This window comes from Siphateles boraxobius, unplaced genomic scaffold (genome assembly GCF_051911475.1).
Source record: "Siphateles boraxobius isolate OS27281-9 unplaced genomic scaffold, OSU_SipBor_1 85, whole genome shotgun sequence".
NCBI classification, from domain to species: Eukaryota; Metazoa; Chordata; class Actinopteri; order Cypriniformes; family Leuciscidae; genus Siphateles; species Siphateles boraxobius.
Window position 1 is genome coordinate 770001 of NW_027509214.1, and position 20798 is coordinate 790798.

The 20798-nt window shown below is 43.4% G+C and overlaps 2 protein-coding genes across 7 annotated transcripts in view; one reads left to right on the forward strand and one right to left on the reverse strand.

The window, feature by feature from the left end:
* LOC143731047 (solute carrier family 25 member 47-B-like) overlaps window positions 1-20798 on the forward strand; it is an 82645-nt gene that overhangs the window by 53840 nt on the left and 8007 nt on the right. For 2 of the 4 annotated variants that reach the window (XM_077221686.1, XM_077221688.1), the window contains one exon: window positions 2546-2846. In XM_077221686.1, coding sequence (XP_077077801.1) covers window positions 2546-2846 — 301 coding nt within the window. Of the gene's footprint in view, window positions 1-2545; window positions 2847-18905; window positions 18933-19864; window positions 20451-20798 lie in introns of those variants that run through there. The other 2 variants (XM_077221690.1, XM_077221689.1) reach the window with 2 other exon arrangements.
* Window positions 8501-20242, reverse strand: slc25a29l (solute carrier family 25 member 29-like). 3 transcript variants are annotated; one of them, XM_077221722.1, is made up of 5 exons: window positions 19832-20242; window positions 18847-19040; window positions 16445-16488; window positions 14290-14373; window positions 8501-11944 (listed from the first exon to the last, which is right to left on the reverse strand). In XM_077221722.1, the coding sequence occupies exons 2-5, from the start codon at window positions 18872-18874 to the stop codon at window positions 11186-11188; spliced, it is 915 nt and encodes a 304-aa protein (XP_077077837.1). In that variant the 5' UTR covers window positions 18875-19040; window positions 19832-20242; the 3' UTR covers window positions 8501-11185. The 3 variants fall into 3 exon arrangements, with proteins under 3 accessions (XP_077077837.1, XP_077077838.1, XP_077077839.1); XM_077221723.1 differs by having other exon boundaries at window positions 18847-19056; window positions 19832-20163; XM_077221724.1 differs by lacking the exons at window positions 16445-16488; window positions 18847-19040; window positions 19832-20242 and adding an exon at window positions 14550-14608.

Genomic DNA, 20798 nt, shown 5'->3' on the forward strand with positions numbered 1-20798 from the left:
GTGTGTGAGTGAGAGAGAGAGTGTTTGAGTGAGAGAGAGAGTGTGTGAGAGAGAGAGAGTGTGTGAGAGAGATAGAGTGAGTGTGTGAGAGAGTGAGTGTGAGGGAGTGAGTGTGTGAGAGAGTGAGTGAGAGAGTCAGTGTGTGAGAGAGAGAGTGTGGGAGAGAGTGTGTGTGAGAGAGAGTAAGTGTGTGAGAGAGAGTGAGTGTGTGAGAGAGAGAGTGAGTGTGTGAGTGAGAGAGTGAGTGTGAGAGTGAGTGTGTGAGTGCGAGAGTGAGTGTGAGAGTGATTGTGTGAGAGAGAGAGTGAGTGTGTGAGTGAGAGAGTGAGTGTTTGTGTGAGAGAGTGAGTGTGTGAGAGAGTGAGTGTGTGAGAGAGTGAGTGTGTGAGAGAGTGAGTGTGTGAGAGAGTGAGTGTGTGAGAGAGTGAGTGAGTGAGAGAGTGAGTGAGTGTGAGAGAGAGTGAGTGAGTGTGAGAGAGTGAGTGAGTGAGTGAGTGTGAGAGAGTGAGTGAGTGTGAGAGAGTGAGTGAGTGTGAGAGAGTGAGTGAGTGTGTGAGTGAGAAGAGTGAGTGTGTGAGAGAGTGAGTGTGAGAGTGAGTGTGTGTGTGTGAGAGTGAGTGTGTGAGTGAGAGAGTGAGTGTGTGAGTGAGAGAGTGAGTGTGTGAGTGTGTGAGTGAGAGAGTGAGTGTGTGAGTGAGAGAGTGAGTGTGTGTGTGAGAGAGTGAGTGTGTGTGTGAGAGAGTGAGTGTGTGTGTGAGAGAGTGAGTGTGTGTGAGAGAGTGAGTGTGTGAGTGAGAGAGTGAGTGTGTGTGTCAGAGAGTGAGTGTGCGATAGATTGAGTGAGTGTGTGAGAGAGAGTGAGTGTGTGAGAGAGTGAGTGAGTGAGTGTGAGAGAGAGTGAGTGTGTGAGTGAGAAGAGTGAGTGTGTGAGTGTGTGAGTGTGAGAGTGAGTGTGTGAGAGAGTGAGTGTGTGAGTGAGTGTGTGTGTGAGAGAGTGAGTGTGCGATAGATTGAGTGAGTGTGCGATAGATTGTGTGAGAGAGTGAGTGTGAGTGAGAGTGTGTGAGAGAGTGAGTGTGTGAGAGAGAGTGAGTGTGTGAGAGAGAGAGTGAGTGTGTGAGTGAGAGAGTGAGTGTTTGTGTGAGAGAGTGAGTGTGTGAGTGAGAGAGTGAGTGTGTGAGTGAGAGAGTGAGTGTGTGAGTGAGAGAGTGAGTGTGTGAGTGAGAGAGTGAGTGTGTGTGTGAGAGAGTGAGTGTGTGTGAGAGAGTGAGTGTGTGAGTGAGAGATTGAGTGTGTGAGTGAGAGAGTGAGTGTGTGAGTGAGAGAGTGAGTGTGTGAGTGAGAGAGTGAGTGTGTGTGTGAGAGAGTGAGTGTGTGTGTGTGTGAGAGAGTGAGTGTGTGTGTGTGTGAGAGAGTGAGTGTGTGTGTGTGTGAGAGAGTGAGTGTGTGTGTGTGTGAGAGAGTGAGTGTGTGTGTGAGAGAGTGAGTGTGTGTGTGAGAGAGTGAGTGTGTGTGTGAGAGAGTGAGTGTGTGTGTGTGTGAGAGAGTGAATGTGTGTGTGAGAGAGTGAGTGTGTGTTTGAGAGAGTGTGTGTGTGTGTGAGAGAGTGAGTGTGTGAGTGAGAGAGTGAGTGTGTGTGTGAGAGAGTGAGTGTGTGTGTGAGATAGTGAGTGTGTGAGTGAGCGAGTGAGTGTGTGAGTGAGAGAGTGAGTGTGTGAGTGTGAGAGTGAGTGAGTGTGTGAGAGTGAGTGTGTGAGTGAGAGAGTGAGTGAGTGTGTGAGTGAGAGAGTGAGTGTGTGAGTGAGAGAGTGAGTGTGTGTGTGAGAGAGTGAGTGTGTGTGTGTGTGAGTGAGAGAGTGAGTGTGTGTGTGAGAGAGTGAGTGTGTGTGTGAGAGAGTGAGTGTGTGTGTGAGAGAGTGAGTGTGTGAGTGAGAGAGTGAGTGTGTGTGTGAGAGAGTGAGTGTGCGATAAATTGAGTGAGAGTGAGAAGAGTGAGTGTGTGAGTGTGAGAGTGAGTGTGTGAGTGTGAGAGTGTGAGTGTGAGGGTGAGTGTGTGAGAGAGTGAGTGTGTGAGTGAGTGTGTGTGTGAGAGAGTGAGTGTGCGATAGATTGAGTGAGTGTGCGATAGATTGTGTGAGAGAGTGAGTGAGAGTGTGAGTGTGTGAGAGAGAGTGAGAGTGTGTGAGTGTGTTTGTGCAGATCAAACCTGTGGGAACCACTAGTGTGAACGTGTCTTGATGTCTGACACTCATGATCAGTGTCGGGGAAAGTTACTTTGAAAAGTAATGCATTACAATATTGCAATACTTCCAGAAAAAATAACTAATTGTGTTACTTATTACTATTTATTACTAACTTATTACTAATTAATTGTTACTTATTAAAATAAACACACTCCTATAAAAAATAAAAACTCCATATTAAACCCTTTGACCTGGGGTATCAGGAATGGGATGCCATTAAAGTTCATGTGCATGTAAAGGCCGACGACCCAAAACGTTTGGCAGTATAGTGTGTTTAACGGTGTTGTGTGTTTCATCTGCAGGTGAGCGAGTCAATCCGGAGTGTGTCCGGCGCTCCTCTGAGAGTGTTAGTGGACGGCCGCTGCATCAGCGCAGGGTCAGAGGTCGTGTCTCGTCTGCGTCTGCGCCACGGCCTGCAGGTTCAGGTGTGTTCTCTGGTCAGCGCAGACTTCATCGTGAGCCACCGCATGTGTGTGGATTTGCAGAGCGAGTCCGAGGTCTCGAGCGTTCAGAACCGCAGACGCCTGACGGAGCGCATCCAGCGGCTGCAGGAGGAGTACGAGCGCGTGTGTGTGATCGTGCAGAGCGAGCGCAGCAAACCTGGTGAGAGAGAGAGAGTGTGTGTGTGTGTGTGATCGTGCAGAGCGAGCGCAGCAAACCTGGTGAGAGAGAGAGAGTGTGTGTCTGTGATCGTGCAGAGCGAGCGCAGCAAACCTGGTGAAGCGGCTCGCGGTGTGTAGCGCGTGTCCTGTCCACGCTATTCTCTGACTCCGACACGCGGTGTGTTTTTTACGCGTGTCCACGCTATTCTCCGACATGCCCGCTCACGGTGTGTAGCGCGTGTCCAGTCCACGCTATTCTCCGACTCCGACACGCGGTGTGTTTTTTACGCGTGTCCACGCTATTCTCCGACATGCCCGCTCGCGGTGTGTAGCGCGTGTCCAGTCCACGCTATTCTCCGACTCCGACACGGTGTGTTTTTTACGCGTGTCCACGCTATTCTCCGACATGCCCGCTCGCGGTGTGTAGCGCGTGTCCAGTCCACGCTATTCTCCGACTCCGACACGCGGTGTGTTTTTTACGCGTGTCCACGCTATTCTCCGACATGCCCGCTCGCGGTGTGTAGCGCGTGTCCAGTCCACGCTATTCTCCGACTCCGACACGCGGTGTGTTTTTTACGCGTGTCCACGCTATTCTCCGACATGCCCGCTCGCGGCGTGTAGTGCGTGTCCAGTCCACGCTATTCTCCGACTCCGACACGCGGTGTGTTTTTTACGCGTGTCCACGCTATTCTCCGACATGCCCGCTCGCGGTGTGTAGCGCGTGTCCAGTCCACGCTATTCTCCGACTCCGACACGCGGTGTGTTTTTTACGCGTGTCCACGCTATTCTCCGACATGCCCGCTCGCGGTGTGTAGCGCGTGTCCAGTCCACGCTATTCTCCGACTCCGACACGCGGTGTGTTTTTTACGCGTGTCCACGCTATTCTCCGACATGCCCGCTCGCGGTGTGTAGCGCGTGTCCAGTCCACGCTATTCTCCGACTCCGACACGGTGTGTTTTTTACGCGTGTCCACGCTATTCTCCGACATGCCCGCTCGCGGTGTGTAGCGCGTGTCCAGTCCACGCTATTCTCCGACTCCGACACGCGGTGTGTTTTTTACGCGTGTCCACGCTATTCTCCGACATGCCCGCTCGCGGTGTGTAGCGCGTGTCCAGTCCACGCTATTCTCCGACTCCGACACGCGGTGTGTTTTTTACGCGTGTCCACGCTATTCTCCGACATGCCCGCTCGCGGTGTGTAGTGCGTGTCCAGTCCACGCTATTCTCCGACTCCGACACGCGGTGTGTTTTTTACGCGTGTCCACGCTATTCTCCGACATGCCCGCTCGCGGTGTGTAGCGCGTGTCCAGTCCACGCTATTCTCCGACTCCGACACGCGGTGTGTTTTTTACGCGTGTCCACGCTATTCTCCGACATGCCCGCTCGCGGCGTGTAGTGCGTGTCCAGTCCACGCTATTCTCCGACTCCGACACGCGGTGTGTTTTTTACGCGTGTCCACGCTATTCTCCGACATGCCCGCTCGCGGTGTGTAGCGCGTGTCCAGTCCACGCTATTCTCCGACTCCGACACGCGGTGTGTTTTTTACGCGTGTCCACGCTATTCTCCGACATGCCCGCTCGCGGCGTGTAGTGCGTGTCCAGTCCACGCTATTCTCCGACTCCGACACGCGGTGTGTTTTTTACGCGTGACCATGCTATTCTCCGACATGCCCGCTCGCGGTGTGTAGCGCGTGTCCAGTCCACGCTATTCTCCGACTCCGACACGCGGTGTGTTTTTTACGCGTGTCCACGCTATTCTCCGACATGCCCGCTCGCGGTGTGTAGCGCGTGTCCAGTCCACGCTATTCTCCGACTCCGACACGCGGTGTGTTTTTTACGCGTGTCCACGCTATTCTCCGACATGCCCGCTCGCGGCGTGTAGTGCGTGTCCAGTCCATGCTATTCTCCGACACGCGGTGTGTTTTTTATTCGTGTCCACGCTATTCTCCGACATGCCCGCTCGCGGTGTGTAGCGCGTGTCCAGTCCACGCTATTCTCCGACTCCGACACGCGGTGTGTTTTTTACGCGTGTCCGCGCTATTCTCCGACATGCCCGCTCGCGGTGTGTAGTGCGTGTCCAGTCCACGCTATTCTCCGACTCCGACACGCGGTGTGTTTTTTACGCGTGTCCACGCTATTCTCCGACATGCCCGCTCGCGGTGTGTAGCGCGTGTCCAGTCCACGCTATTCTCCGACTCCGACACGCGGTGTGTTTTTTACGCGTGTCCGCGCTATTCTCCGACATGCCCGCTCGCGGTGTGTAGTGCGTGTCCAGTCCACGCTATTCTCCGACTCCGACACGCGGTGTGTTTTTTACGCGTGTCCGCGCTATTCTCCGACATGCCCGCTCGCGGTGTTCTTTCTCAATCAACCAAAGCCAGTCGCGCCGCACCCGCCATCTTTCCATTCACTTTTTCTATTTAACCAGAGCGAATTAGACGTGCGCGTGTGGTGTTTGTCAACGCGTCTTTGGAGAGAATTAGTGACCGCTCGGCTAGTATCGTTCCTTCGGGAAGTTAGTATTGGTACCGTTCAGATATTTCAGTATCGATATTTATTGAAATATCAATATTTTTGACAACACTAGTTCAAGGTTTGCACCTTGGAACCTATTTCAGGGTTTGCGTTCTCGAGCCACCAGGCACTGTTTTGTGCAAATGAGCTAATAAGTTAATAACTAATGATCTTTGCAACGGAAGTGAATCAATCAAAACTAACTTTATCTGGACAGTAACTTTATTCTAGATCTGCTGTAAAGCCTAAACAATCTCTGTTACTGTAATCTCCTATTATCACTGTAAAGCTGCTGTGAAACTTCATATTCTTAAAGCGCTGTATAAATGAAGATGACTTGACACTCATGATCATGTGACGCAGTGTTCTCTCTCATGATGTCAGACACTCACGATCACATGACACACTTTTCTCTCTCATGATGTCAGGCGAGGTGGCGCGAGTGTTTCAGCGCAGCCGCTATTACGACGGGACACTAGCGGCGCTGGTGAAGGCGGGCGTTCGGCTCCTGGTCAGCAACGGCCCTGACCAAACCGCCTCGATTCTGAGTGACCTCACGCATGTGGAGAGCAGGAAAGGTCAGGCTATCGACGTACCCCTGGAGGTTAAAGGTCACCGGCAGCAGGCTCTTCAGTTCTGCCTGACGCTGCCGAACGTGAGCTACATCACTGCGCTGAACATGTGCCATCGCTACAGCTCCATCGGTCACATGATCCGCAGGTACGTGGACTGCACACCCGCTCCTGAAGTGAAGTGACTCCGGACTGACTGATGTGAAGTGACTCTAGACTGACTAAAGTGATTTTGGACTGAAGTGAAGTGACTCTGGACTGACTGATGTGAAGTGACTCTAGACTGACTAAAGTGATTCTGGACTGAAGTGAAGTGACTCTGGACTGGCGGAAGTGAAGTGACTCTGGACTGACTGAAGTGAAGTGACTCTGGACTGGCGGAAGTGAAGTGACTCTGGACTGACTGAAGTGAAGTTACTCTGGACTGGCGGAAGTGAAGTGACTCTGGACTGATGGGAGTTAAGTGACTCTGGACCGACCGAAGTGAAATGACTCTGGACTGACCGAAGTGAAGTGACTCTGGACTGATGGAAGTGAAGTGACTCTGGACTGACGGAAGTGAAGTGACTCTGGACTGACGGAAGTGAAGTGACTGGACTGACGGAAGTGAAGTGACTCTGGACTGACGGAAGTGAAGTGACTCTGGACTGATGGAAGTGAAGTGACTCTGGACTGACGGAAGTGGGAGTGACTCTGGACTGACGGAAGTGAAGTGACTTTGGACTGACGGAAGTTAACTGACTTTGGACTGACGAAAGTGAAGTGACTCTAAACTGATGGAAGTGAAGTGACTCTGGACTGACTCTGGCTTGAAGTGAAGTGACTCTGGACTGACTCTGGCTTGAAGTGAAGTGACTCTGGACTGACTGAAGTGAAGTGACTCTAAACTGATGGAAGTGAAGTGACTCTGGACTGACGAAAGTGAAGTGACTCTAAACTGATGGAAGTGAAGTGACTCTGGACTGACTCTGGCTTGAAGTGAAGTGACTCTGGACTGACTCTGGCTTGAAGTGAAGTGACTCTGGACTGACTCTGGCTTGAAGTGAAGTGACTCTAGACTGACTGAAGTGAAGTGACTCTAAACTGATGGAAGTGAAGTGACTCTGGACTGGCGAAAGTGAAGTGTCTCTAAACTGATGGAAGTGAAGTGACTCTGGACTGACTTTGGCTTGAATTGAAGTGACTCTGGACTGACTCTGGTTTGAAGTGAAGTGACTCTGGACTGACGAAAGTGAAGTGACTCTAAACTGATGGAAGTGAAGTGACTCTGGCTTGAAGTGAAGTGACTCTGGACTGACTCTGGCTTGAAGTGAAGTGACTCTGGACTGACTCTGGTTTGAAGTGAAGTGACTCTGGACTGACTCTGGCTTGAAGTGAAGTGACTCCAGACTGATGGAAGTGAAGTGACTCTGGACTGACGAAAGTGAAGTGACTCTAAACTGATGGAAGTGAAGTGACTCTGGACTGACTCTGGCTTGAAGTTAAGTGACTCTGGACTGACTCTGGCTTGAAGTGAAGTGACTCTGGTTTCTGCTGTGTGTTTCAGCTCCGTGCAGGATCTGCAGACGTGTGCGTGTGTGAGCCGCACCCGAGCCGAGGGCATCTACCGCTGCCTGCGCTACAGCTACTGCTGCTAATGCTAACTCACTCACTCTCTGCACTTTAACACATTATGAACTATTGATTTGTTATTATGATGTCACACAGACTGGGGAATAATCAGGATTATATCGTGATGTCAGTATGTGTGTTTTCTGTTAAGGAAAGTTCTGTACAGATCGGATTATGAATGTTGCCATAATGGTAATTCTGTCATGAATTATTTATGTTTACAGGTGCCATTTTGAGAAATAAAAGAGCTCTGTGTTTTTAATAACTGCTCAGATGTTTTCTCCTTCAGCATAAGTGTGTGTGTGTGTGTGTGCGCGTGTGTGTGTGTGTGTGTGTGTGTGTGTGTGTGTGTGTGTGTGTGTGTGTGTGTGTGTGTGAGTTTGAGTGTGTCAGTGTGAGTGTTTCAGTGTGTGCGTTTGAGTGTGTGTGAGAGATAGTGTTTCTGTGTGTGTGTGTGTGTGTGTGTGTGTGTGTGTGTGTGAGTGAGAGAGAATGCGAGTTTGAGTGTGTGTGTGTGTTACAGTTTTACTGATTGTGAAGAGTCTGAGTGTGTTACTGAATGTGTGTGTGTGTGTGTGTGTGTCTGAGTGTGTGTGAGTTACTGAATGTGAGAGAGTGTGTGTGTGTGTGTGTGTGCGCGTGTGTGAGAGAGAGTCAGGTTCAGGTCTGGTTTGAGCCACCAGAGGGCGCTGGACTCCACTAGATCTTCATCATACGAGCGTCAGTAATTAGCTGGTAAAGTGTGTGTTTGTTATCTTCAGTCTTAAAGCTGTAATAAACTACACGATTCTGCTTTACAGTCTAGACTCTAGAGCAGGAGTTTAAACTGGGATCCGAGGAAAAGATTAGAGAGAATCTTGGGAGAATCAGCACAGAAGTCGTGTAGTTAATTCCAGCCTTTTTCTCCTGTAACCGTTTACAAAGTCAATCCTCAAAGACAAATAGACAAATCTTCCTGAATGTGTTTCCATATTCATTTATTTCATGTTGAAGTGTGACTGCTGACCTGTGTGTAACACGTGTTCCCTCGAGATTCATGAAGTAAAAACACTGACAGTCATCAGTCCATCTCATACTATTTACATTCATAATAATACTGGAGAACAACAACAAATGATGCAAATGTATCGTATATACAGGAATATGTCGATTACAGTCGTCAGGAACCAGTCACATGTTTAAGGTGCATGTCAAGATTAAATAACATCTGGAAAATGTTTCTGTGTATGTAAACATGTCGGACCATGTGACCATTTCTTGAACAATCATCCGATCTGCTAGTCTCCATCTAATCGTGACATCAGGAAATCAGCTTCTGATCTTTGCATTTAAACATATACTTTTACACTCAATATGTGAAATGTTGTAACTGTGAAGAGAAACATGAGATTAATACGCAATATCGGGAAATGTGGCAAACGTGTACACTACAGTTCCGAAGTTTGAGCTTGTGCGAATATTCTTATTTTTTTATGTTTCTGAAAGAGTCTCTTCTGCTCACCAGGGCTGCATTTATTTGATCAAAAATACAGTAAAAACACTGAAATATTATTCCAATGTAAATCAGCTGTTTTCTATGTGAATATATAGTAAAGTGTAATTTATTCCTGTGATCAAATCTGTATTTTCAGCATAATTTCTCCAGTCTTCAGTGTCACATGATCCTTCAGAAATCACTATAATATGATGATTTGATGCTCGAGAAACATTTATGATTATTATCAGTGTTGAAAACAGATTCATATTTGTGTGGAAACTGTGATACATTTTATTTTTTAGGATTCTTTGATGAATAGAAAATTCAAAAGAACTGCATTTATTTGAAATAAAATATTTTGTAACATTATAAATGCCTTTACTGTCAATTCATCAGTGATGAATAAAAGTATTAATTTAAATTATGTAATTCACATTTCAATAATTAAATCATTTAAATAAGTAAGATGGTAAATAAAAAAGATGTACCCCAAACTTCTGAACGGTAGTGTACCAACAGTAGGGCAGAGGCATTAAAATTCAACTTTGTACCTTATTTACCTCTCAAAAATTCAGTGTTTTCATCCAAACAACTTTCACTTTTTAAGAATTCAGATAAAAATAATTGCTATTGCAGCGTTAAAGGAACATACATATCTTTTCTGACAGATAAACAGCCAGTATGTTAAGACTGTATTCTGACCAACTAGCAGTTAGTTGGATGTAATCTAAGATAGTCCAATTTACCTTTTTATGCAATGGAATTTGAAAAGTTATGACCAGTCTTAGAGAGAAAAAAAATGACATGACAAACTTGTAATACTAGTCTAAGCAGTTAATGCAACCAGCCACAGGATGGAAGAAACAAGTTTCAGACATGTTTAAGTTCACAAGCTCCTCTGATCCACCATACGTCCGAAGATCCTTCATCAGCATCAGTAGAGCATGGCGCTCGCTACGCCAAAGTCACAGGTTCGATTCCCAGGGAAAGAAGGAACTGATAAAATCTTAAGACCCATCCACACCAAGAACGATAACTTATGAGCGTCCACACTAATGCATGAGAACGCTCTGTTTATAATAAGTGTGCTGTCGCTTTAAATGCTCAAGCAACCCTCTGGTGCTCTTCGTGTGGCGGTCAAAAATTACCAATTTTTAAATGTTATTTCAATAAAAGGAATGTACTATTTTAGTTTGATAATGTTTTTAATTTCATAATTAGTATTTTTAGGTGATTTTATGGTACTGAATTATATTTACGCAGTATTTATAATCCATTTATTCACTTTTTGAGCATAGACCTAAAAATTAAATTTCCAACTTAAACTGTTAAGTTTAATCTCTTTTAAAAGTGAAAAAAAGTACTACGTTTATTGTTTTGAAAAATGCATTTTTTTACATTTTTGGAGCTGTGGTGTGCCGACTTTTTTCCTTTTTTATTAAATCAGCATAAAAATACTATTTTAAAATTTTATAGGAAATCCTATATTTTCATTTTAACCCTAAATCTAAACAATTTGTGTTCCAAATTTGAGCTTGATATCTCCAAAAATTTGCGTTCAGTGAGATGTTGTTCGGCTGCAGTACCAAACGCTTCCACTAGAAATTCGTCTCACATTAATTTCCAATGCGTCGTTTTTTATCGCGAGGAGCACAAGTGTGACTCTTTTTTTCAGGACCATTTAAACTTTTCAAATCATGTCCATGATTTTTTACAGCAAGTGCCAAAACCTTGACCAAGTTTCATACCATTCCAATCAATCAAAAAATAAAAACGTAAAAATTTTCGGTCAAAACTGACCAAAGAGCACCAGATGCCGAGTTCAGACTACTCAATATTTTTGCCTGTTACAATAGTCACGGTGTCAGATTATGTTTTTTTTTTGTTTGTTTTTTGTCATGAACAAGAACCATTTCCGATTACACTGTTTTCTGACCAATCATTGTTCCTCTGTGTCATTGTCATTATAGTCGTGTTGTGAATGATTTTTAAAACTATTATCTTTATCATAATAATAGTTATCATCTTGGTATACCTCTGGGAATCCTCGAACCCAATGGAGACTCAGTCATCCCGTTATTTCAGTGGTCCATCAAACATAGAGAAACGTAAAGATAAGCTAGGTCCTTCTCCAGCCTCATTGGCCCTTGTGTTCGCTGACCTGTTCTCTATTGGACAGAAAGTCGTTCGGTCACAGGCTGCAGGTCCGGCCTCATGGACTCGCAGTCCTTCGCTGCTTCGTCCTCACGCATGTACATGAGGAAGAGCGTGACGGTGGCGAAGGTGGTGGCGTTCACAGGGAACGCTCTCAGGAGAGTCGAGGTCAGGCCGCGAGTGAACGCCCTCCACCCCTCCCTCCGCCAGCTCTGACGCACGCAATCCATGATCCCGCCGTACCTGTTCTCTCCGCCCACTCCGTCAGCCTGGAGGCGGGACTTAACGACGTCCACCGGATAGGTGGAGAGCCAGGATGCGATTCCTGACATGCCTCCCGCCAGGAGCAGCTTGGGAATGATGTATCCGTCGTCGGATTCGCAGCGTAGCGATCGCGTTAGCGTGTCGTACGTGAGGAAGTATATGCCGAAGCCTGGCGTCTCCCGGATCACGGTGGTCACCATTCCTCTGTTGATTCCTCGGATTCCCTCCTTACGGTAGATTCGGATCAGGCAGTCCAGAGAGTTCTTGTATAGCCTCCGGGTCGTGTTCTTCTGGCCCGTTCCTTGCGTCTGCATGCGGGTCTTGGCTAGCTCCATCGGGCAGCAGATAATGCACTGGATTAGCCCGGCTGCCGCGCCCGCTAGGAACTGGTGCTGCGGCGTGTCTGCACCCAACATACGCATGGCGTTCCCCTGGACACCGAACACGATAGCGTTGATGAAGGTCAGGCCCATCATCGGGGAGCCAATGCCTTTATAGAGACCCAACATCTGGAGAAACAGAAAGGGTTAATGAAGAACAAAGGGTTAATGAAGAGCGAAGGGTTAATGAAGAGCGAAGGGTTAATGAAGAACGAAGGGTTAATGAAGAACGAAGGGTTAATGAAGAGCGAAGGGTTAATGAAGAGCGAAGGGTTAATGAAGAGCGAAGGGTTAATGAAGAATGAAGGGTTAATGAAGAACGAAGGGTTAATGAAGAGCGAAGGGTTAATGAAGAGCGAAGGGTTAATGAAGAATGAAGGGTTAATGAAGAACGAAGGGTTAATGAAGAGCGAAGGGTTAATGAAGGGTTAATGAAGAACGAAGGGTTAATGAAGAACGAAGGGTTAATGAAGCGTTAATGAAGAACGAAGGGTTAATGAAGAACGAAGGGTTAATGAAGCGTTAATGAAGAACGAAGGGTTAATGAAGAACGAAGGGTTAATGAAGAACGAAGGGTTAATGAAGCGTTAATGAAGAACGAAGGGTTAATGAAGGGTTAATGAAGAACAAAGGGTTAATGAAGGGTTAATGAAGAACGAAGGGTTAATGAAGGGTTAATGAAGAACGAAGGGTTAATGAAGGGTTAATGAAGAACGAAGGGTTAATGAAGGGTTAATGAAGAACGAAGGGTTAATGAAGAACGAAGGGTCAATTAAGAACGAAGAGTTAATTAAGAACGAAGGGTTAATGAAGAACGAAGGGTTAATGAAGAACGAAGGGTTTATTAAGAACGAAGAGTTAATGAAGAACGAAGGGTTAATGAAGAACGAAGGGTTTATTAAGAACGAAGAGTTAATTAAGAACGAAGCGTTAATGAAGAACGAAGGGTTAATCAAGAACGAAGGGTTAATGAAGAACGAAGGGTTAATGAAGAACGAAGGGTTAATGAAGGGTTAATGAAGAACGAAGAGTTAATGAAGGGTTAATGAAGGGTTAATGAAGAACGAAGAGTTAATGAAGGGTTAATGAAGAACGAAGGGTTAATGAAGGGTTAATGAAGAACGAATGGTTAATGAAGGGTTAATGAAGAACGAAGGGTTAATGAAGAACGAAGGGTTAATTAAGAACGAAGGGTTAATCCCAGCAATATCCGTCATATAGACCCGATATAGTCCAGATATGAGTTACACACTTCTAGACAAAATAACCTTGAATTTGGTTACATGTTGTTTTTGTCAAAATAACTTTTTATGATATTCGATAATGTAGGCAAAGTAAACAGTGATTACAAGGTGTTTGGTTTCATTTAATTCGGTGTTTCATTTCATTTAATAAAATTGATGACTAGTCTATTCTCGGGCTCTGGTTTAAATGTCTGTTAAATGTTCCCTGACAGCCCGAACTCAGCCGTGTGTGAGCCGAGTCATCCGGCTGTGTTTGACGGCTATTGGACGCCTTTTAAACGCAACATTGCTCGCTGGGATGTGTCTTCAGAACCTGAAACCCTTCGTCTCTCAGGTAAATATAGATGTTCCCTGAGCCAGATTTAGCTCTGCGTCTCGAGTGACTCCTGGAGCTCAGGTTAGTAGAGTTACTACAATACAGACATTTATCATTCTGAATATCACTGGCAAATCATCTGATTTATTATCTGCAGTTCAAGAACTTTGTAAAGTTCATTTCTTAAGCATATATAATAACATTTAAAGGCATCTTTGTCGCTTTTGTTTTGTTTAGTTGAGGACATTTAATATTCAACAATATTATTGATCTCCTGCATTGACACCATTATACGAGAACTGAACTGAGCTGGACGATGACATCACGGTTTTCTCCAGAGCGGATATATATATATATATATATATATAAATGAACTAATGACGGGGTCAAGTGAGTCCTGGGTCATAAACTTTAAACATTCTGTACTATCAGTGTTAAATGATCTGATTCAATGATCTGCAGTTCAAGAACTTGCAATGCATGTTTGTAAAGACATCATAGTTTAGCTTTATTTATACAGCGCTAGAGTGTTTCAAAGCAGCTTTACAGAGATAACAGGAAAATAATGCAACAAAGTTTGTTTCCAGAAGAAAATAGCGTCAGTCCAGCTTAAGTTCAGTGATGGTTTATATTTGTTGTAAAAAAAGTTATTAATTTAGTTCATTTATATATTTATATATATATCCGCTCTGGAGAAAACCGTGATGTCATCGTCCAGCTCAGTTCAGTATATAATGGTGTCTATGATCAATAATATTGTTGAATATTAAATGTCCTCAACTAAACCAGGAACCATAACTCCATCAGTGACAGAACAGAGGAAAACCCTCATGAGAAACCAGACTCGGTCTCTGTTCTCTGGCCATGAACCAGCAGTGTGTGATGATGGGAATAGCAGTAATAAATCCACTCACTGTTTCCTGGCGAATGATGGACTGGAAGCAGTGAAGCGTCCCGCGATACAAGGGCTTTTCCACACTCTGAACCTGCAGGCGCACCTGAAACATCAGCGTCGCTCATTACACTGGAACTGATGCGATAACGCTTCACAAACAGCAGAAATCACAGAAGAAGTGAATGAAACTAGATCTGGGTGATGTTTGTACGGTGTGTGGATTTACATTCAATGACAGTCCAGACCAATGAAACCGGAATCGACCTGGTCTTTACTTACGAGGTTAACCCCCGAGCGGCCGGTGTGACCGCCTCACTCTCATCTACAACAGAGCAATACTCCTGCTGTAAAACACCCTTCGCTGAGAGCATTTGATGATCAGGTTAAAGGCATCAGAGCAAGACGAGAGATGTGTGTGTGCGTAAACGAGTCGTTCACTTCAGAATCAAAATCTCCTGATGATTTACTCTCCTCACGTCATCCACGATGTTCATGCGTTTCTTTCTTCAGTGGAAAAGAAATGAAGGTTTTTGAGAAAAACACTCCAGGATTTTCTCCATATAGTGACTTCAATGGAGTCCAACGGGTCGAAGGTCCAAATGTGAGTTTCAGTGCAGCTTCAAAGTCTCGACACGATCCAGCCGAGGAATAAGAGTCTGATCTAGACAAACCAGCGCACATTTATAACTAAATAAACATTTATATACTTTAACCACTAATGCTTGAAAAGGTTGTAAGGTCAATCATGACGTAGGCGTAAGAACCGGCCCAGTGTTTACAAAGCGAATGTGCAACGACTGAGTCACACGCCATTTACAAAATAAATAAATAAAAGGTAAAACAACGATGTCGGATGATTTTGAAGTTTGAGGAGAAAATGAAATGAGAGCTTTTCACTCTACATTTATAAACCGGAACACGCGTGACCTTTCACCCTGATCACGTAATGTGTGTCGCATCACAGCTCGTGCAAGACCAGCATAAGTGGTTAAAGTATATAAATGTTTATTTAGTTATAAATGTGCGCTGGTTTGTCTAGATCAGACTCTTATTCCTCGGCTGGATCGTGTCGAGACTTTGAAGCTGCACTGAAACTCACATTTGGACCTTCGACCCGTTGGACTCCATTGAAGTCACGGAGAAAATCCTGGAGTGTTTTCCTCAAAAACCTTCATTTCTTTACGACTGAAGAAAGAAAAGCATGAACATCATGGATGACGTGATGAGAGTAAATCATCAGGAGATTTTAACTCTGAAGTGAACTAATGCTTTAAAACACGAGCTCATGTGAGACTCGCTCTTGCCCTCTGCCTTTCAGTGTTAGTTTACATCCACAGAAACACACGTGCAATGACAATAACAATCTGATATACTTAATGCAATACACACCTCTGAGCATTTGTGTGTGTGTGTGTGTGTTTAATATCCAGTGAGAGTTTGTCATTAATCACTTATAAGTTTTGAGCACAGTAAAGACATGCTTCTTGATGCTCTATATCAGACACACACATTTACCAGACGCTGTTATCCAAAGAAACTTGCATTGCATTCTGGGTCCCAGCCGACGTAACATCCTCTCGACGGCATGAACAGAAGTTAACATTACTGGAGCGTTCGTTCAAAGTTATCTCGTCTTTAATCATTTTCTAAAATGCTTTAGTTGGACATTTTTTAAATGTAACTACTTGTTTCGGAACGTTCAGAGAATATTCAGAAGTAACTTTCCAGCATGTTTGAAGAATGATACGAAGTTCCCTCAACTTTCACTCGCTGGACGTTTTGGACATTCAGAAATAACGTTTTCATAACTTAATGTCAGCAAAACGTTCTTAGAACATATTTTTGTTGAGTCTTAGTTACAATGTTTGACTGGAACTCTCAAATCTCAAGCTAAAATATTAATATAATTTGTAGTTGTAATTAGATTTTAATCGATTATACACTCTGAAAAATAAAGGTTGGTTCCCTTTTAATGATCAGTTCTTTTTTTCTTGTGAAGATGATTTTAATAATCTAACGAATCTTTTCCCACTGTAACGAATGTTGTGCTCCATGGAACCACTGATGCCAGTAAAGAGCCTTGAGTTTTCAGTGATTGACATTTTTGAAGTGTGAATGCAGAAGCGTCGGGTGTGTCGATGCGCACATGCGGTCAGTGTTCGAGCCGAGCGTACCTTCACCGTATCGAACGGGTGACCGACCAGAACACCAGCGGCTCCTGCAACATCAGAACATTCAGTCAGAACCTCAATCCACACGTGTGTGTGTGTGTGTGTGTGTGTTCAGCAGTTCATGCATTACCTGGGAATCGAACCCATGATCAGGTGTTGCGAGCGGCGATCTCATGATGTCAAGTCTCCTTCATTTCTACAGCGCTTTAACAATATAGAGTTTCACAGCAGCTTTACAGTGATAATAGGAGATTACAGTAACAGAGATAGTTCAGGCTTTACAGCAGATCTAGAATAAAGTTATTAATGTCCAGATAAATTTAGTTTTGATTGATTCACTTCCGTTAAAAGAAGAAAAAGCCCCTGATGATTGAGAGCATGTCAGGCCTGGTATATCTGACTGAAACATGTGATGCAATCGTGTTTGAGCTGCAGTCCTTGACCTGCAAATCCTGCGTCATACAAGCGTGTGGCAAGAGCACAGAATCATGATCATCAGACAGGCAAAACTAACATTATTCAGACCCCAGATATCAGCTTTACTAGTGTGTGCAGGACACTATAGTTCATTAATGTAAGTGAGGAGAGCAAAATAAAGTGACGTATTACACCCAAATATTCTTCATACAGCGACTATCGGTAACATTTATTAAAATTTGGGAGCAAAAATGATTGGGACACTTTGAGCTGATCGTGTTTTGCTGAAGTGTTTTTTCTTTAATAACTAATGCAGCTTTTTACACACAGACTGAACAACATGAAGCATTGCTTGGTGATTGGTTGAGCTAAACTGGTATTATCTAATTGTGTAGTTAAATTTAACAGCTGACAGATATTCAACATAATTCATGTGTGAGAGTCTAACAGAAGGACGGACAAAACCAGTCAAATATCCACTGATCTAATAACTCTTAATAAGTTCTTTTATTACCATTTTCTATATCGTGATTAAACTGATAATGTGAGAGATGTTGGAGTCTGAATTAGTTTAGTTTGACTGTACACACATGCTCGTGCTTCACAGGATCAGTCTTGTTTAACCCTTGTGCATCAATTAAAAAAAGTTACACATATGTAACCCCCCTTCACCCGGGTCCCACTCGACCCGCTCCGAGCACATAGGTACATAAAGGTAGGTACATAGATAGGTCACAAAAATGTGAAGCTTGGGAGCACAGACTTAAGTTTGGTATCATTTTAAAGAAGACCCTTGGCAGATTATTGCTAAGTAAAAAAATAATAATAAGTAAATCTCCAAAAAAGTTTATAGGTATAATTTTATGAAAATTATTTTATATAAAATATGTATTTTATAAATCAAGTAAATCGGCAAGAAAATCAAAGCCATAAATCTAAATAAGTTTTGTTCCAAATTTGAGGATGATATCTCAAAAAATGAGCTTTCGGTAAGAGTTTGTTTGTGCGCAGTCACAGATTTTCCCCACTGGGTGCCAGCAAAACTCCACTGGTGAACACAATAATTGGATTTTAGATTTGCAATTGAGTTTTTCTCTCTCAGATATTACAAGCACACACACACACATATACACACACTTTTTTTTTACACACATACAAACCACACTCTGACATCCATACCAACACACCCACACAATTATCGTTGCACAATTTATCCAATTGGCTCTATAATATGCCGAAGCAGAAAACAGGAATAAAGCGATATTTGTTTTATAGGCCAAACCTGGAAAAATGGCACCATCTGGTAAAAAATAGTAAAAATTAAAATTTTGAAGCCTTGCCAACAAAATGAAAGCCTCTTAACAAAGATTGCATCATTTTATAGTTAAAAGGACCTGGGATTAAAAATGGCAGTTTTAATGGGTTTCAATGGGGCCATTTTTGTCCAAAAGGCGCTGAGTGGGAGTATTTTGTGTAGCTAGTGCAAAAAAAGATTTTTTTAAGAAAATGGCGGTAAAATAGTAAAATTCCAATAAAAATACACACCTGTGCCAAAATTTACGCAGTTAGCATTAACACAGGCGAAGTGATAAAAAACAAAAAGTGAAAAGGACAAAAATGTCCATAAGGATGCACAATTAATGAGCTTTAGTTCTAACAGAAAGACTGAGTGTGTGAAGTTTGAGTGTTTCGGACTGAATGAAGAACTGAAACGCATCAGGAGAGTCTAACCAGAGAGCTAATTAATAACTTTTTTACAGCAAATATGAACCATCACTGAACTTACCTAAGCTGGACTATGACACTATTTTCTTCTGGAAAAACACTGTGTTGCATTATTTTCCTGTTATCTCTGTAAAGCTGCTTTGAAACACTCTGTGTTGTAAAAATGTGAGCTGACTCTCAGCATGAGCTCAGTGCTCCACATCACTGTCCAGATCATGATATTTGACTCATTTCTGTGCTTTCAGTGCCGTGGCACGACTTACCCCCAATACACCCTGCAGCGAAGTCCATAGCTGTTCCTGAGAGGATGAAGATGATGAAGAGCTTGTCCTCCTGATCTCCTGACGGTGTGTGTGTGTGTGTGTGTGTGTGTGTGTGTGTGTGAGCTCTCGAGCAGCTGCTGCAGCGACACACGCTATTTTTACTGAATGAAGTTGATATGAAGGGGAAAGTCCATCTGTGACCAATAGAAGCTCAAGGATGAAGAAACACCCCCATCATCATCATCATCATCATAACTCTAACTCATAATGAGCAGATCTGATTTACAGTGCACTAGAACTCCAGTTTGCAGTTATTATCGTTAACTAGAACCAAAGAAAACCTGTTACTTAAAATACTGGTAAAACTTTACAATAAGTTTAATTAGTAAATGCATTAACTATCATGAACTAACAATGAGCAATAGATTTATTACAGTAATTATTCTTCTTTGTAAATGTTAGTTAATAAAAATACAGCTGTTCATTGTTAGTTCACCGTGCATTAACTATTGTTAGCAAATATAACCTTTGATTTTAATAACGTATTAGTAAATGTAGAAATTAATATTAACTATGAATGAATGAGGCATTTATATAGCGCTTTTTATTAACTATGATTAATAAATGCTGTAGAAGTATAGTTCATTATTAGTTCATGTTTAAGGTTGTTAACTAATGAGCCTTACTGTAAAGTGTTACCAAATACAATAAAATTTATTTTGTTTCAGCAAGTCAACATTTCTCATTAAATATTAAAATAACTAAACCTGAAATAAAAAATAATAAAAAGTAGCTATAGGAAATGTAGCAACAACAAAAAAACTTTGTGTGTTTATTTATATTTCAGTTTCAAATTATATTTTGCCATGAAAATAGCCGTGACATGTCCTTAAATTATAAACAATTTGTAGAAATAAAATTGATTTTAGAGTTCAGAGCGCTGAAGCTGTTCAGATCTGTTCATTTGTAAAACTCGTGACTGTACCTTTAATTCTGTTTCTTCCTCCTCCTCCTCCTCATCGTCAGTGACAGTGACACGATGAAGAGCAGCGCCACACAGCGGACACACACTGCAGGAACACACACACACTGATCTGACACTCGCTGGCTTTATATCTCGTACAGCTGATATTTATATTTTCTGCGACTGTAAATCATAGAGATCATCAGAAGCATCAGCGCGCTCGCGCTCGTCTCTGTGAACGAGTGTGTTCTGAAGGACACGGTGACCTTCGGTTTCACATTTCCGCAATGACAAAAGCGACACACACACACACACACACCCGGTTCTCTTCATCGTTGTTCTTCATCATCATCATCATGATGAAGACGTTTCTCCGCTGACATCACGCGTTCTGCGGATCAAACCGGATGATTCCGATGCTTATGTTTGATCGGTTCCGATAGATTCGGTTCATTTGATCGGTTCTGCTGGTTCGGTTCCTCTGATCGGTTCCTCTGATCGGTTCTGCTGGTTCGGTTCCTCTGATCGGTTCTGCTTGTTCGGATCCTCTGATCGGCTCTTCTGATTCGGCTCCTCTGCTCGGTTCTTCTGGTTCGGATCGCGATGCATCTCGCGGATTTCATCGCCGGTTCTGTTGGAGGTTCGTGTCCATTTCTGTGTGTGAATGTGACATTCATAATTCTCCATGGGAAGTTTCATTGACACAAAGTTAAAGTATCTCATTCTGAATATCTCATTCATTGCTTTACCTTGTATGATACATTAAAGTATGTAAATTGTTCAAGATATAAGAATGTCTTCTGACAACGTGTGTACAGAAATAGAAAGATCAGTTATATGTATCTTTCACTTGTGTTTGATGTTAAATGTGCTCTTTTAAAGTTCTAGAAATATATGCAAATTAGTGCATCTTAAATAGATAAATTCTCATTGAATAACAACTGTAGATCATATTCATAAATGTGTCTTATAGTGTTGAGTGTATGAT